The sequence below is a fragment of the Suricata suricatta genome, chromosome 16, assembly GCF_006229205.1.
Source record: "Suricata suricatta isolate VVHF042 chromosome 16, meerkat_22Aug2017_6uvM2_HiC, whole genome shotgun sequence".
NCBI classification, from domain to species: Eukaryota; Metazoa; Chordata; class Mammalia; order Carnivora; family Herpestidae; genus Suricata; species Suricata suricatta.
The window spans coordinates 10,365,596-10,383,074 of NC_043715.1; the positions used below are offsets into that span (position 1 = coordinate 10,365,596).

Consider the following 17,479-nt stretch of genomic DNA (forward strand, 5'->3'; position numbering starts at 1 on the left):
AAAGAGAACATGGGAAGCACATGATTACCACATGATGTTAATGGTAGAACTAGGTACTTGGTGGACAAGAAGGTCAGAGGATTGGGACACTAACAGGAAACACCTACCTCTTAAATACATGTATGAAATACCTATATTTGTAATAGAAGAAAATCAACACCCAGCACTGTAAACAGGACTTCTGAACTGTAGACTTGTGAAGAGTTAATGTTTACCTAACCAAATAGTTTTAAGCTACATTTTTAAATTATCCAAAAAAAAGTCCAGTTAAACATAAATATATGTGTCACACATGTGTTGAGGATTTTTACATTACCATTAGGTTTCAAGTTAATAAATTCTTATTTTAAGATGAACTATTCTAGAGAACACAGCCAGTGTAAACAGTATTGAGTTTAAAAGCTTAATTAAAGATTCCAACGACTTTCCAGGGTTAGACTAGGTCCAATTAAAATGAGCTGCAGTTTGATTAATTGATTCTGGATGTTTCCACTGAGTTATTATGTTTGGAACTGTCTTCCAATTAATTTCCTATCAATTTACCTGCCATGCTATATCAGATATAATGAATTCTGGAACTTCCCAAACACTAGGTATCTTGTGAAACTAATGCCTACCCTTCCTATGTGAAGGAATAAAACACTGAATCTGTTCACTTACATAACAGTACTGGGATCTGCACCTAATAGGTGTGCTAGGTGACGAACAGAGACCGAGCCCAACCCTTTCATCATGTTCATTACTCTCAGGAAGTCAGTCTAAGTGACAGATGCTATTGCCATGAAATATAAGCTGGCTCTTTCCTATGCCAATTTTTTTTTTTTGGAAGCAGGAAGACCTTAATTTTTTAATGGCAAATTATTTATGTGCTGTGCTTGAATATTATTGAGGATTAATTGGGAACAATGGCATATTTGCCCAGGGGCCTTAGAAAAAAAAAGAAATCAAGATTCTCTTTAAGATTTAAAGTTATAGAAACTTGTCTGGCAGAGCACAGGGGCTCCCCCTGACCACGGCGCTGGGACAGAGAAAGGCCGCTAAGGCTCTAACCACTGATCGGTTTGGAAGGGGAAGGTGGTTGCACATGCATGCTGGGCCCGGGGCGGGGCCAAGTGAGGGGACTGAAGGAAAAACATGGCCTTTTGAAGATTATGTACTGGATCTTTAGTCCTGGTCTATTCAACCATCCTGGGGGATGACTTAGCATCGTAGAAATTATGCATTAACATACAGACCCAAGAAACTGGACCCCAGCAGTAACTTTACCATGGAATATTCCTCACTGAGCAAAACCCTAGGAGAACTGGGGGGAGGAGGACCATTCTTTTTTGTGTTCTAAGAGCTGTTATGGTTGAAATAGGAAGCTAGTGTAAGCAACAGTGTCACAGTGCAGAAAATGCAGGAGCTGTTCCCTGAACCAAAGTCAATGGTGAGGACATGCTCTCATGGTAATGACAGCAGAAAAATGTGTGTCTATTTAGGTTTCTTACATGCCAAAGCCACAGCACCTCTCTCGTTTGACCTAAGGCATATTTTAAAGAAATAAGACGTTGGTGGTATTAGTCATATTCTCTGCTCTCAAGAGATCCCATCTAAATTCTGATTTCAGTCAACAGTCACCAAAATCTGTTCACTAAGCATGCGAAAGTACACTGAGAGCTTCTTTAGTTGATTGTGAAAAAGACATCAGGGAAGAGAGAACACAATTGAAGCAAATGATATGATTGCATTAAAGAGAAATGTGACTTCCATTGCACTGCACTTTGGTAATGTGGGAACATATTTACTACAAAACAGAAAACGAGATTGAAAGAAAAATTATTCAAACATAAAACTATTTGCCATTCTCTTTCCATAACTATTTTAGCCTATCAAAAGTAAACTGAAAGTAAAAAATTTGGAATATATTAAAAGTAATTAATAACTTCTGTTCATCAAAAGACACCATTAAGTATATGAAAATACAGGGGCACCTGGGTGGCTCAGTCGGCCAAGTGTCCAACTTTAGCTGAGATCATGATCTCACAGTTTGTGCTGACAGCTCAGAGCCTGGAGCCTGCTTTTGGATTCTGTGTCTCCCTCTATGTCCCTCCCCTGCTCATGCTCTCTCTCTCTCTCTCAAAAATAAGTAAACATTAAAAAATTAAAAAAAACCCTAAAAACAGTATATGAAAATACAGTCCACAGAGAAAGAGAAGAAATCTGTAACAAAGGTATTTGAAATAAATCCAAAATATATACAAAATTCTTATAAACCTTAAAAAAAAGAAGACAACCCTGCAGAAAATGGGCAACAGATTTGAACAGTCACGTCAAAAAGGAGGATATCCAAATGGTCAATAGCTATTTGGCAGTGTCTTTTAATGCTTAACATATGCACATCTCATGACCCAGTAACTCCACTGTTAGGTACAGACCCAAGAGAAATACAAGCATATGTTCACCAAAAGACCAGTACAAGGATATATTTGTGATATCCAACTTTGCAAGTGCACAAATGCCCATCCACAGTAAATACATCTATCTTTGTACTGGTAATGTCAGTTTCCCAAAAGATCCCTGAGTGATACTAATGTGCAACTGACGGGGATAACCAACCTTCAGATCTTCAATAGGCTCAGAGTTCAACATTAACCCTTGCGTATGGCACTGAGAAACTGTTTGCTCCAGAAGCCCAATAAATATTTGTGGATTTGATGCAATTCAAATGCAGTGCAAATGACTTATGCACCTATGTCAGGAGTTCTTGCTTCTCCTTCAGGTCCTAGTCACAAAGTATTGAGATGGAGTTTGCCCCATTTAAAAAACCTGTCAGGAAAAGAATTTAGACTGCAAACAAAAATTGCAGAGCTAGTTGAATGAAAATCAATTCAAGGCTAATTTAAGAAGCTTCTAAGAAAAATGCTGAGTTTACAAACCAAAATAGAAAATGACCACTGTCACATTTCAGCTTAAAAAAAAATGATTGATTCTTTTCTCCCCATCATTTCCGCGGTAGAAGAATGTTTGCGGGCGAATGATAACAGCAGTGTCTCTCAACATTGAGTCTTCAGTGTAACAAGGTCAAGGGCGTATGTTTAATTCACCAATTAATATCATGTCACTAAAACTTGCTTTTTAAGGTAATAAATAGAATGTCTGAATAGGATTTTTAAACTCAACTACGTCATAAATCACACACACACACACAAAGGACAAAGTGAAAGAATGTGAAAAGGTCGGTAAAGACTTAGTGCCATAAATAAGAACAAGAATGGAGAAAGAACTAGAAGATTTGAACTAAAAGGTGATTTGCCATTTTTATTATGAAAAGCCGTATTTGGGATATTTGGGGAAGGGGAGGAGATTGTCATTGCATTGGTGTTCATTGCTCCTAATCACATTACATTCACGTTAACTGTTTCTGCTTTCTCATACAAGGCTTTGTTTTCATTATTTTACTATTCTTCCACTTTTCATGGAATCCTATAGTTTAGTTTAAAGAAGATATATATTTTAACATTTGGAACTATAGGTATTGTTAAAAACCTTCTGTTTTATAATTCTTTGATGCAGACTAATAATAGTTCCATCTCAGAAATGGAAGGATCATTTCCTTATTTCCATTTCAATGTCATACATCATTGTTGCCCAGCTGAATCACATTTTTATCATGCTTTCTATTTATTTTTACTGATTTTGTTCAGAAGGTGAAGCATTAGTCTTCCCTGAGAATTACACTCTGAGATGCAGGCATACTTTATGATTGCTCTTTAAAGAAGAGAGTACAGCCAGCAATGGAGAGAGTGCTGAATTCTACCCACTAGACCATCAGGGATGCTTGAAGCCAGTAATGGAGAAAACACCTTAGATGTTTTCCATGTCATCCCATCCTACCAGTCATTTCTGAGACACCACCCAAATCTCTAATCTCACAAAAAACCTCTAATGTCCACAAATATCATCAACATAGACCAAGCTGTGGTAGCACAGACCAGATGTGAGACGAACAATATAACTTGAATTAACTTGAATAAAAATTAACATACACCCGGATATCCACAGCATTTTACTTGGAGGTAAAAGCATTAAAGATATATCTCAAACAAATGGATTTCTATATTATCAAAATTTCCAATGTTTCCTATTTGTAGTATTATAAAATGACTTTATTTGGTAATTTGAAATATTCCACAATAGTGTTAGTGTTTTCTACCAAATTTCTTCACAAACAGGAAGGTACATTTGCGGTAAAAGCGACTAACTGCTGGGATCCTAACATAATCTATCTTAGATTGACTGACATTAGCTTAGTCTTAGAGTTTTGTCCTGTGTTTAAAAGACTGTGTTTTTAAACCTGGGGGGCTCAGTCAGTTGACTGTCTGCCTTTGGCTCAGGTCATGATCTCACAGTTCATGAATTCGAGCTCCACATCGGGCTCACTGCTGTCAGTGCAGAGCCCGCTTTGGATCCTTTGTCTCCCTCTCTCTCTGCTCCTCGCCCACTTGCACTCTCTCAAAAATAAATAAAACATTAAAAATTTTTCTTAAAAAGATTGTTTCTATGTAACTTAAATCATCATCATCATCATCATCATCATCATCATCACCATCATCATCACAACTGGTGTCTGGATTTAAACATTTTTTTAGGAGAAAAATGAAAAAAGTTACACTGAATATAGACTTACTCTTTACAGTTACATTTATCTCATTAATATATACTGCATGCTGAAAAATACTGATTAGCCATAATTAATTTTAAGATGGATGGGTGACCTACAAATTAAACTCCTGAACTTGTAAGTAAGGGGAAAGAAATTACCCTTTACATTTTGAACCAGAAGATCAGTTCTGTTGAATTAGAACAGAGACTCCCAGCCACTCACAGAGGATGGCTCTGGGCACAGACTTAACTCTAGAACAGTGGAAGGTATTCATATGTGAGGAAACAGTGTCCAAGAGAAGATGCTTTCTGCATCTGACATGTACTGGCACAGAACATATGAACAAAGAAGCCCAACTTCCTGGGAGAGTGTGATTATGGGGTGGGTGGGATCTCACTGAAGAAAAGGAAAACGGGGAGATGTTTTCTCCGGGGTGTGAAAAAGGACCACCAGTCTTTTGCAAACTTGCAAGAGTATGGTTTATAGGGTTTATATATATAATCTAGACTGACAGGTCAGGGAACAGCTGGAATCATCCTTCAAGTTAGGATCAAGGAAGAAAATAAGAAAAGCTAACTTCACTTGAAATTAAAAACTGAGAAATGATGTCAGAATCCTAGAGACCAACACAGAAATGTCTTGTCCCTGAGAAGATTAGCAACAACAAATCCATCACAAGTTGTGCATAACTACACTAAAGTATGGCCCAATGCTGCTTTTCCACATGTCCACCTCTGCCCATGCCAACGTGATCTCCCAAAGGACCACTATCATAGGCGCTTTTACCCCGTTCCCTCTATCCACTTTCTTCACAGTGGCAAGAAGGATGTGGAAAGGTACATTAGATTATACTGCTCTTCTGAGCCTCAGAATAACATCCAAATTCCTCGCCACAGTCTCAAGACCCAATATATATACTGACCAAGATTTACACCAGGCTTTCCCTCAGACCAACTCTCTCTTCCTGCCACAGTGGCTTCCGCCTTTGCTCCCTGACTCCTTAAGCTCCTCCCCTTCACTTTGAGCATGGTTCCTCTGCCAGGAATTCTCTCCCTTCAGATTTTCACGGGTTCCCTCTTCTGCTTCCTCTGGCTCTGTTCAGATGTAAGGTCCTCAGAGAGTTCTCCTTGACCACCCTGCTTAAAGTAGAAGCCCCTCAACCCAAATCATTGCTTGACTTTTTATAGTACTTATCATTTTCTGAAATTGTGTCTATATATACATATATACACAAACATACAGATCTGTTTGCATACATGCATGTGTGGATAATATATGTATATTCATAACATTATATATTATAAATAACTATAATCTTTCTATTTACTCTTTTATTGGCTGCCTCTTGTCTCTTCCACTGAAATATACTATCAGGAATACAGAGAGCTACTTTTTGGTAGCTCAGTAAGTGCTACATTAAATTAGCTCTAAGTTTTGCTGATTTTTTTTACTAGTTTTTCACCCACTTTGCACTAATTCATTGTAACCTTCTTAATTATAATTTAACTCCAATTTTAGTATTTTCATCTAGAAATTTAAATCTATTCCGATTTGTTTATTAGTAAAGTTATAAATTGATATGTTAATATTTTGTCTCATAAGTGTCACTTTTCATTCACTTGGTTGGGGCCTGCTCTAAGAGAGTGGTCTGCTCATGTGGTACAAGTAGAGATAAAAGAAGACCCTGATGCGCCCTTTGACAGCCAGGGACCTGCCTCTCCCTAAGCCTTTTTAAAACATGGGTCCTTAAATGCTCCACAATCAAGAGACAGAGGGTATCAGAATAGATTAAAAAAAAAACCCAAGACCCATCAATTTGCTGGTTTAAAGAGACTCATTTTAGACCCAAAGACACCTCCAGTTTGAAAGCGAGGTGGTGGAGAACCATTTGTCATGCTAACAGACATCAAGAGTAAGCTGGAGTAGCCATACTGTAGCCAATATCAGACCAACTAGATTTTAAACCAGTGACTGTAAGAAGAGATGAATAAGGGCACTATATCATAATAAAATAAAAAGGTCTATCCAACAAGGAGATCTAACAATGGTAACTATTTATGCACCCAACTTGGAAGAAGCCAAATATAGAAATCAATAAACAGCAAGCTTAAGGAAATTCATTGGTAACAATTCAGTAATAGTAGGAGACTTTAACACTCCACTTACAGCAACGGACAGATGATCAAGCAGAAGATCAACTGGAAACAATGGCTTTGAATGACACACTGGACCAGATGGACTTAACAGATATACTCATAGCGTTTCATCCTAGAGCAGCAGAACACACACTTAGAATGCACATGGAACATTTTCCAGTAGAGATCACATACTGAGTCATAAGTCAGGCCAGTACAAAAAAGACTGAGATCATACTATGCACATTTTCAGACCACAATGCTATAAAATTTGAAGTCAATCACAAGAAAAAATTTGGAAAGACGATGAATACATGGTAGATAAAGAACATCCTATTTTAATAAATGGGTTAACCAGGAAATTAAAGAACAAATTTTAAAAATACATGAAAGAAAATGAAAATAAAAACACAACATTCCAAAACCTTTGGGATACAGCAAAGGTGGTCTTATAAGGAGTATATAGCAATACAGGCCTTAATCAGGAAGCAGAAAAAGTCTCAAACAAACAACCTAACCTAGCACCTAAAGGAGCCAGAAAAAGAACAGCAAATAAGGCCCAAAGCCAGGAGAAGAAGGGAAATAATAAAGATTAGAGAAGAAATAAAGGATACGCAAATTAAAGAAATCAATAAAACTAGGAGATGGTTCTTTAAAAGAATTAATAAAATTGATAAACCCCCTAGCCAGACTTATCAAGAAGAAAAGAAAAAGGAAACAAATAAATAAAATCATGAATGAAAGAGGAGAGATCACAACCAACACTACAGAGATACAATTGTAAGAGAATATTATGAGCAACTATATGCCAACAAATTGGGCAATCTGGAAGAAATGGATAAATTCCTAGAAACATATGAACTACCAAATCTGAAACCGGAAGAAACAGAAAATTTGAACAGACCCATAACCAGCAAATAAATAGAATCAGTAATCAAAAATCTTTCAACTACCCAAAGTCCAGGGCTGGATGGCTTCCCAGCGGGATTCTACCAAACATTTAAAAAGAGTTAAAACCTATTCTTCTGAAACTATTCTAAAAACATAAATGGAATGAAAACTTCCAAACTCACTCTATGAAGTCAGCATTACCTTGATTCCAAAACCAGACAAAGACCCCACTAAAAAGGAGAACTACACACCAACATCACTGATGAACCCGGATGCAAAAAATTTTTAACAAGATACGAGCAACTCAAATCCAACAGTACATTAAGAGAGATATTCATCACAATCAAGTGGGAATAATTCCTGGCCTGCAGGGGTGGTTCCATATTCAAATCAATCAATGTGATACATCACATTAATAAAAGGAAGGATAAGGACTGTGAGATCATGACCTGAACTGAAGTCAGATGCTTAACCTACTGAGCCACCCAGGCGCCCCTATTAATTCTTCTTTAAATATGTGGTAGAATTCCCCTGGGAAGCCAGCCAGCCTTGGTCTCCTGTTTGTTGGGAGATTTTTTAAAATTTAAATCAAGTTAGTTAACACATAGTATAATAATGACTTCAGGAATAGAATTTAGTGATTCATCACTTACATAGAACACCCAGTGCTCATCCCAATAAGTGATTTCCTTAACACACCTCACCTCTTAAACCCATCCCACCACCCACCACCCCACTAGCAACCTCGGTTTGTTCTCTGTATTTAAGAGTCCTTATGGTTTGTCTCCCTCACTGTTTTTATATTACTTTTGCTTCCTTTCCCTTATGTTCATCTGCTTTATATCGTAAATTCCACATATGAGTGAAATCATATATTTATCTGACTTATTTCACTCAGCATAATACACTTTAGTTCCATCCACATCTTGCAAATGGCAAGCTTTTGCTCTTTTTAATCACAGAGTAATATTACATTGTGTGTATGTATTCCTTTTATATATATACATATATATTCCATTGTGTGTATACATATATATACACACATATGACATTTTAGTGTGTACACACACACACACACACACACACACACACACACCACATAGTCTTTATCCATTCATCAGTTGATAGACATTTTGGGCTCTTTCCACATTTTGGTTATTGTCAATAGTGCTGCTATAAATGTTAGAATAACTTATATGTGGGGGTGCATGTGCCCCTTTGAATCAGTATCTTTGTGTACTTTGGATGAGATACCCAGTAGTGCAATTGCTGGGTCGTAGGGTAGCTCTGGTTTTAATTGAAGAACCTCCATACTGTTTTCCAGAGCGGCCGCACCAGTCTGCATTCCCACCAGCAGTGCCAAAGGGTTCCTCTCTTTCCGCATCCTCGCCAATATCTGTGGTTGCCTGAGTTGTTCATTTTAGCCATTCTGACAGCTCTAAGGTGGTATCTCATTATGGTTTTGATTTGTATTTTGTTGGGAGCTTTTTTATTACTGATTCTATTTATTTGCTAGTTATAGATGCACTCAAATTTTCTATGTCTTCCTGTTTCAGATTTGGTAGTTTATATGTTTCTAGGAATTTATCCATTTCTTTCAGATTTCCCAATTTGTTGGCATATAATTGCTCATAATATTCTCTTACAATTGTATTTCTGTAGTGTTGGTTGTGTTCTTTCCTTTCATTTGTGATATTATATGTTTGGGACCTTTCTCTTTTCTTTTTGGTAAGTCTGGCTAGGGGCTTATAAATTCTGTTAATTCTTTTAAAGAATTCTCTTAGTTTTATTGATTTGTTCTACTGTTTTTTTCATTTGTCTCTATATAATTTATTTCTGCTCTAACCTTTATTATTTCCCTTTTTCTTCTTTTAAAAAAATTTTAAAAGTGTTTTATTTATTTTTGAAAGAGAGAGAGAGAGAGAGAGAGCGAAAGAGAAAGTGAGCAAGGGAGGGTCAGAGAGAGAGGGAGACACAAAATACGAAGACAGGTTCCAAGCTCTGAGCTAACTGTCAACACAAAGCCTGACATAAGGCTCGGACCCACGAAACACAAGATCATGACCTAAGCCAAAGTCAGATGCTTAAATGACTGAGCCACCCAGGCACCCCTTTCCCTTTTTCTTCTGGCTTTAGGCTTTATTTGCTGTTCTTTTTCCAGCCCCTTTAAGGGTAAGCTTAGGCTGTGTATTTGAGCCTTGTCTTGTTTCCTGATAAAGGCCTGTATTGCTATGTACTTCCCTCTTAGGGCCACCTTTGCTGCATCCCAAAAGGTTTTGGGTCATTTTCATTTTCATTTGCTTCTGTGTATTTTTTATTCTTCTTTAATTTCCTAGTCAACTCAGTCATTCTTTAGTAGGATGTTAACTTCTATGTATTTGTGGTCTTTCCAAATTTTTTCTTGTGGATGATTTCAAGTTTCATAGCATTATGGTCTGAAAATATGCATGGTATGATCTCAATCTTTTTGTACTGCTTAAGGCCCGATCTGTGACCCAATATATGATCCTTTCTAGCAAATGGTCCATGTGCACTCAAAAAGAATGTGTATTCTACTGCTTTAGCATGAAATGCTCCAAATAAATCTGGTCCATAAATAAGTCTATCTGGTCCAGTATGTCATTCAAAGTCACTTTTTCCCAGTTGACCTTCTTAGGTGATCTGTCCATTGCTGTAAGTGGGTTATGAAAGTCCCCTGCTATTGTTACAGACCAATGTCCTTGATGAACATGGATGCAAAAATTCTCAATAAGATACTAGTGAATCAAATCCAACAGTACATTAAAAGAATTATTCAACATAATCAAGTGGAATTTACTTCTGGGCTGCAGGGTTTGTTTAATATCCACAAATCACTCAATGTGATATACTACATTAAAAAAAAGAAAGGATAAGAACCATATGATCTTCTCAATTGATATGGAAAAGGCATTTGACAAAATATAGCATCTTTTCTTGATAAGAACCCTCAACAAAGTAGGGACAGAAGGAAACCTCAAGATCATAAAGCCCATATATGAAAGATGCACAGCTAAGATCATCCTTAATGGAGAAAAACTGAGAGCATTTCCCTGAAGGTCAGGAACACAACAGGGATTTCTACTCTCACCACTTTTATTCAACATAGCACTGGAAGTCCTAGCTTCACCAATCAGACAACAAAAAGAAATAAAAGACATCCAAATTGGCAAGGAAGAAGTCAAACTTACACTTTTCACAGATTTTACTCTACATGGAAAACCTAAAAGACTTGACCAAAAAACTACTAGAGCTGACACATGAATTCAGCAAAGCTGTAGGGTATAAAATCAATGTACAGAAATTGGTTGCATTTCAATACACCAATAGTGAAGTAGTAGAAATAGAAATCAAGGAATCTATCCCATTTACAATTGCACCAAAAAACATAAGACACCTATGAATAAATCCAACCAACGAGGCAAAAGGTCTGTACTCTGAAAACCATAGAATAATTGGAAAGAAATTGAAGAAGAAACAAAGAAATAGAAAAAATTCCATGCCCTTCACTGGAAAAGCAAATGTTGTTCAAATGTCTACACCACACAATGCAATCTACACATTCAATGCATTCCCTCTCAAAATAACACCAGCATTTTTCTCAGACCTAGAACAAAAATCCTAAAATTTGTATGGAACCAGAAAAGATCGCAAATATCCAATGTCATGTTCAGAAAGAAAAACAAAGTGGGAGGCATCACAATTTCAGACTTTAAGCTGTATTACAAAGCTATAGTCATCAAAACAATAAGGTACTGGCACAAACACAGACACATAGATCAATGGAATAGAACCCAGAACTGGACCCATAACTATATGCTCAACTAATCTATGACAAGGCAGAAAATACTTTCCAATAGAAAAAAAGGACAATCTCCTCAACAAATGGTGTTGGGAAAACTGGGAGTCAGCATACATTAGAAGGAAACTGGACCACTTTCTTACACCAGACACAAAAATAAATTCAAGATGGATGAAAGACCTAAATGTAAAGTAGGAAACCATCTAAATCCTAGAGGAGAACACAGGCAATAGTAACCTCTTTGACTCTGGCTGGAACAACTTCTTACTAGACACATCTCTGGAAGCAAAGAAAACAAAATAAACTATTGTGACCCCATCAAGGTAAAAAACTTCTGCAGAGTGAAGGAAACCATCAATAAAACTAAAAGACAACCTAGGCAATGGGAGAAGGTATTTGCAAATGACATATTGGGTAAAGGGTTAGTATCCAAAACCTATGAAGAACTTATCAAACTCAACACCCAAAAAATAAATAATCCAGTGAAAAAAATGGGAAAAAGACATGAACAGACCTTTCTCCAAAGAAGACATCCAGATGGCCAACAGACCTATGCAGAAATGCTCAACATCACTCATCATCGGAGAAACAGAAATCAAAACCACAATGCAATACCACCTCACACCTGTCAGAATGGCCGAAATTAACAACTCAGGAAACAACTGATATTGGTGAGGATGTGGAAAAATGGCAATCCTCTTGCACTGTTGGTGGGACTGGTATAGCCACTCTGAAAAACAATGTGGAGGTTCCTCAAAAAGTTAAAAATAGAAGTACCCTCCTACCCAGCAATTGCACTACTAGGTATTTATCAAAAGGATAGAAGAATACCGATTCAAAGGGGCATATGCACCCCAATGTTTATAGCAGCACTATCAGCAATATCGAATTATGGAAAGAGCCCAAATGTCCACTGGCTGGTGAATGGATAAAGAAGTGGTATATACATATACAGTGAAATAATACTCAGCCACCAAAATGAATGAAATCTTGCCATTTACAAGAATGTGGATGAGCTAGAGTGTATTATGCTAAGTGAAATAAGTCAGAGGAAAGGCAAACACCATATAATTTCACTCATATGTGGAATTAAGAAACAAAACACATGAAAAAAGGGGAAGAGAAGGAAAATTAAGATAAGACAGTGAGGGAGTTAAGAGACCTAACAATATGGAACAAACTGAGGGCTGATGGAGGAGGTGGTGGGAGACGGGCTCACCGGGTGATGGGCATTAAGAAGGGCACTGTTGTGATGAACACTGGGTGCCGTGTGTAAGCGATGAAGGGCTGAACTCTACTCCTGAAGCCAATATTATACTATACGTCAACTAAGTTGAATTTAAATAAAATCTTGGAAGAAAGTAAAATAAAATAAAATAAAACATGAGTCCTTTCAATATCATCACATTAACCATGTCAATTTTCTCAGTTACCTGTGAGTAAAAAGAAGGGACTTATATAAACAGATTTTTATTAATAGTAGATGTAACATTTTTTTTCAGAGATCTTTCTGCCTTTTCTTTTTAATTGTCAATGACTTGACTTAAACATAGTAAGGATTTTAGTTTATAAAACTTTCACATAAGGCAGCTCTTGGATTTGAACACATATGGGGATGTCAAAAGTCTACCCAACTGCCTCCGTAAAGATGAAATCTCTCAGGTATATTTATTAAAATTACAACACATGAATGATGGCAAAAGACTCAAGTCTGTTCCAACACCATCTTCTGATATCATAATAGTATTTCCAACCGTTGGAACGATCTGAAATCAAATTAAGGCCCGGATTCCTATCAGACACAGTATATGGTAACTTCATTTCTATAAAGTTAAAATTTGCACAAAGGATAAAAGGTCACGTTCAGGCGAACTGCAGCAGGTCTCACTGAAAAATGTGAGGACTGTTTCAGCCTTCTCAATTTCCAAGAGCAGTTAGGCTATTTCCTGGATACTGGCAGATTTTAAACTGCCAGACCTCTGGTTGCAGAGATCTCTCAGTTTTTGTAATTCAAGAAATATCTGTGTCAATTCCCCAAGTTTCTAGCATGTTACTAAAAGTTCTGTAGTTCAAGTTATTCCTCATTATTTCCATAGCCTTAAATAAGTCAGTTGAGTGGCTACAAGGTCATGATTTGATTGTCTGTCACAGTGCCCTATTCATAGAATCTGTTTTTAAATATTTATTGAGTGAAAGAATAAATGATAGAAATGAGTATATACATTCATTAAAAATCTCTAATATGTCTTCACCAGATAAGTCACAAATAAGCTTACCTTTTGCAGTGAGAGTAATAAAATGAGATTATTAAGCAATAAAAGACGTAATGGGTATGGTGAATTTTATTCTAAAACATAACTGTGAAAAATGCTTGAAAAAAGTTTCTGATCATTTATAATTTATCCTGCTTTATGGCATTGTTGTGCCCTATTTGCATTAAAATATATGAAAAGTAATCAAGTAAACAATTATTCCTTGCACTTCATGGTCGATGAGTTCTGTAAAATAATTAGCAAGATTAAAGATAAACACTTCCAGAAGGATTCGGTGCCGAGTCTATAGATACCAAGTGAACGTGTTTAGGCAATAAAGGAACATCTGGATAGAAGTGTGAGGCAGGTGATCAGAAAGTATCCGGAAAATAGGCAAAACGAGAGACGCCAGCAGAACTGACGGCTTAAACACTTTGTTCCTGCTTTTCTGTTTTTCTCCTACTGGCCTGGTTTTTGACGAGGGTCCCTGGTAGGTACCCTGGTTGAGTTACAGGGAGAGTTCCTTAGCTCTGCTGGGAACAGAGATAAACACTTGGAACGTAACACTAAAAGCACTAATGGAAAAACAAACAAAACAAACAGGTTACACAATCAGTAATACTAAGAATCCAGATTTAGGCATTAATCAAATACAGATTTAAATCTCACTTACTAGGTAGATTTCTGAAGGCGAGGCATTTCAATCCCTGGTACCTCAGTCACCTCATCTGTAAAATGGGGTTAACTCATTTCACAGGTTTGGGTACCAGAAAGACACGAACACCTGGCCCAGCCTGGAACACAGGTTCTCGCCAACAGCGGTTTGTTACTGCTGTGGCCGCTAGTTTTGCAGGTGGCAGTATTTCATTGTGGCCCACCTCTGCACTTACGTCACAGTTAAGGACAAAGCGCCCCACGACAGAACTCACCCACGAAGAGCTGACTGTTGAGCTGTAAAAGGACATGCCCATCCGTGGGAGCGGGCTGTGTCTTCGGGAAGAGCTGGTCCACTTGAATAGTTGCCTCTTTCATGTTCCTTTCAACCTTGACGTGGTGCCACTGGTTGTCATTGAAATGAGTGGGTGACTGAACTGAGATTTCAAAAGGTCCGTTCCCCACATCAAATGAAAAGGTCACCACTGCCGGCGCTGGAAATATTAGATATGAAGATGGTTCAGGTTAGTCCCCGCGCGGTGGAAAGCGGAGTTCTCTGTACATTTAGGATAGCACCATAGCACAGCAATCGGGAAATATAAAGATAATGGCTCAAATCTTATGGAAGGAACTGATGACGTCAGTAAAAGACAGAAGTGGAATAAGACAGTAAAACACATTTGGGAAAAAAAACTCCGATCTTAAAAAATTCATCCTCAGAGTTAATTTTTCATATTGATTAAAGAGTAAAGCTATTTGGCCAGAATAAGAAAACTTAATAGGCCCTGGGCTTTTATGTAAAAATAATTTTTACAACGATTCAAAGTTTACATAATTTGAAAAACATGTAAAATACATTCAATATTAAGATACTAATGGTGGTCTAAGAGTATACCAAAATTACATGGCTGGTGGATCTAATTAAGTCATTCTGTAACTGACTGAGAATTTAGTTTCTAAAAAATTTTTAATTATTTGAATTTAAAACCCTTATTAAATTGGTTCTAGAGAATACCAATTATATTCCCAAATTATTGTGTTAAATATTAAATTATTTTCTTGCAAAAAGGCTAACTTCATATCAGATTTCTTTTTCAAAAGGACACAATGAAAAGATTCAGCTGATAAAGGAGCAGCACAGTAGTTTAACAATTAGTTAAAGGATTTATTACTAAATAGGATTCCACAGGCCTCTAAGGAAAAGGAAACTCACAGCGTAGCTCTATCCTTATAAAATCGGTAATCCCCAGGTTCTCTAAAAACACCCCAGATGAAGCTGTTGTCTTAAAAAAGAAAGACACATCTGCACTAAGTTCTCCATGGAAAGTAGGAAAATGAAGGTATGAAGCCTCAGTATTGAAGGAAGCTGAATTCCAAAATGATCCTGTTTAAAAAAAAAAAAAGGAAAAAATCAAAAAGAAAAATTCATGAAATGAATGGCATAATTACATTTTCAATTTTTATAATTTTTGCTACTAAAAATATTGCTAATTTACACAAACCTGCTTTTCTTTTTTCTATTAACTATATAATATAGAGGACATGGGCATAAGGTTGGAGACTGTACAAGGATTGTGATCATGGATTCCTACCAACATACGAGAGGAATGATCACTGTAGAAATGGTCTGAATGTTTTATTTTATGTAAGAAAAATAGCCTCATCCCAAATACCACCCTCTACCAATGTGATGTGACAAGAATCTATGAAATACTAACAACTAGACTTAAATTTTTTATAACTTGAAAACTGAAACACCTACATTACTTTGAATAACAAAACTCTAAAGAAGCTCAAAGTGTTTTTTGGTTTTTTTTTGCTTTTTGTTTTTGTTTGGGTTCTGATGCTTCTAACACACACACTTCACAGAGTTACACCTTCAACTAACTGTTTTCATTAATAAGCCTTGTGATTTTCTTAAACTGAGATTGGAATTCAAAATATTCTCAACTAATTAGAGATCAAGACACGACTTACTTGGCTGACCTTCTCACAAAGATGCTCTTTTCATTCAAAATTATTTTTTACTGCACTTGTAATGGTGAAGTGATCAACAGTAGGGAAGGGCTCTCGAAAAGCTTAAAAATGCTCAATCTGAGGATAAAATTGTGTGAAAGGTTGGGGTATAAATTTAAGGGATGTGAAAAAAATTATGTGGACGGTAAATTGAATCATAATTTCTGTCCACATGCAACTTCTCATTTCACTTTCCCATTCTTTTTGTTTGTTTCCTTTTGAGGAAGTGCTGTGGGACTTATATAGCAGACAGTATGGGAAATAAAGTATAAATGCAGTGACATGAAGTAGCAAGAGTGAAATCCAAGTGGCTGTGTGCGGCTGATGAGAAGCGCGCTCCGAGAAATGAACTATGCATTGCTGCCGCCACCAGCAAGTTCTCGACCCATCGAATATAAATATCTATCTTGAGTTTTAAGCAACGGCCTCCACACACACTCACAACATTGGTTAGAATTCTATCTAAATTACCTTCCTGGAAGATGTATTGATCCACTGAAGTTAGAGAACAGTAATTTCAAAACAATGGTTCATTATGTTAGCTGGGAATAGATACCTAGAGTTAAAAATCACAGACTTGCCTCAGCTTCTCTCTGTTCCTTAGATTTTAATTTATTTTCTATAAATTCTGGACCAAACAAGCAGTGGCTGTCTCCATTTTACGTTTTCTGTTTTTCTTATGGACCTGATTCAAAAGTCAATTCTCAGCTCATCTGTGAACAATTTTAGAGCTGCATTTATTCAGCTGAGAATATATTTTGGGGGCTTTTTTTCCCTCCAGTCAAATGGAACTGTATATTATCTGAGTTGGCCAAGCCTAGTTCTTACTTCCATTGTACAGTTATTTCCACGCTTAGGCATTCTGATCTCTAGGAAAAATGCAAGGAAATGCAAAATATCAAATCAGGGATAACAACACATTTGTGTTCTTAAAAGCTCTTTCTTACCTGACCTATTTTTACAAGGAATTAAATGCCTTTCTGTTGAAATGTGATATATATGAAAATTAAAGCTGTAAGTTTAAATTATGGAATATTACAAACTCTTCTTCATTCGGTCAGATTAA

General features: G+C 36.7%; 1 protein-coding gene across 2 annotated transcripts in view; it reads right to left on the minus strand.

Moving 5' to 3' along the window:
- Nucleotides 1-17,479, minus strand: part of CNTNAP4 (contactin associated protein like 4) — a 541,886-nt gene that overhangs the window by 22,656 nt on the left and 501,751 nt on the right. For both annotated transcript variants that reach the window (XM_029925564.1, XM_029925565.1), the window contains 2 exons: nucleotides 15,611-15,781; nucleotides 14,673-14,891 (listed from right to left, as the gene is read on the minus strand). In XM_029925564.1, the coding sequence (XP_029781424.1) occupies nucleotides 14,673-14,891; nucleotides 15,611-15,781 (390 nt within the window). The remainder of the gene's footprint in view (nucleotides 1-14,672; nucleotides 14,892-15,610; nucleotides 15,782-17,479) is intronic.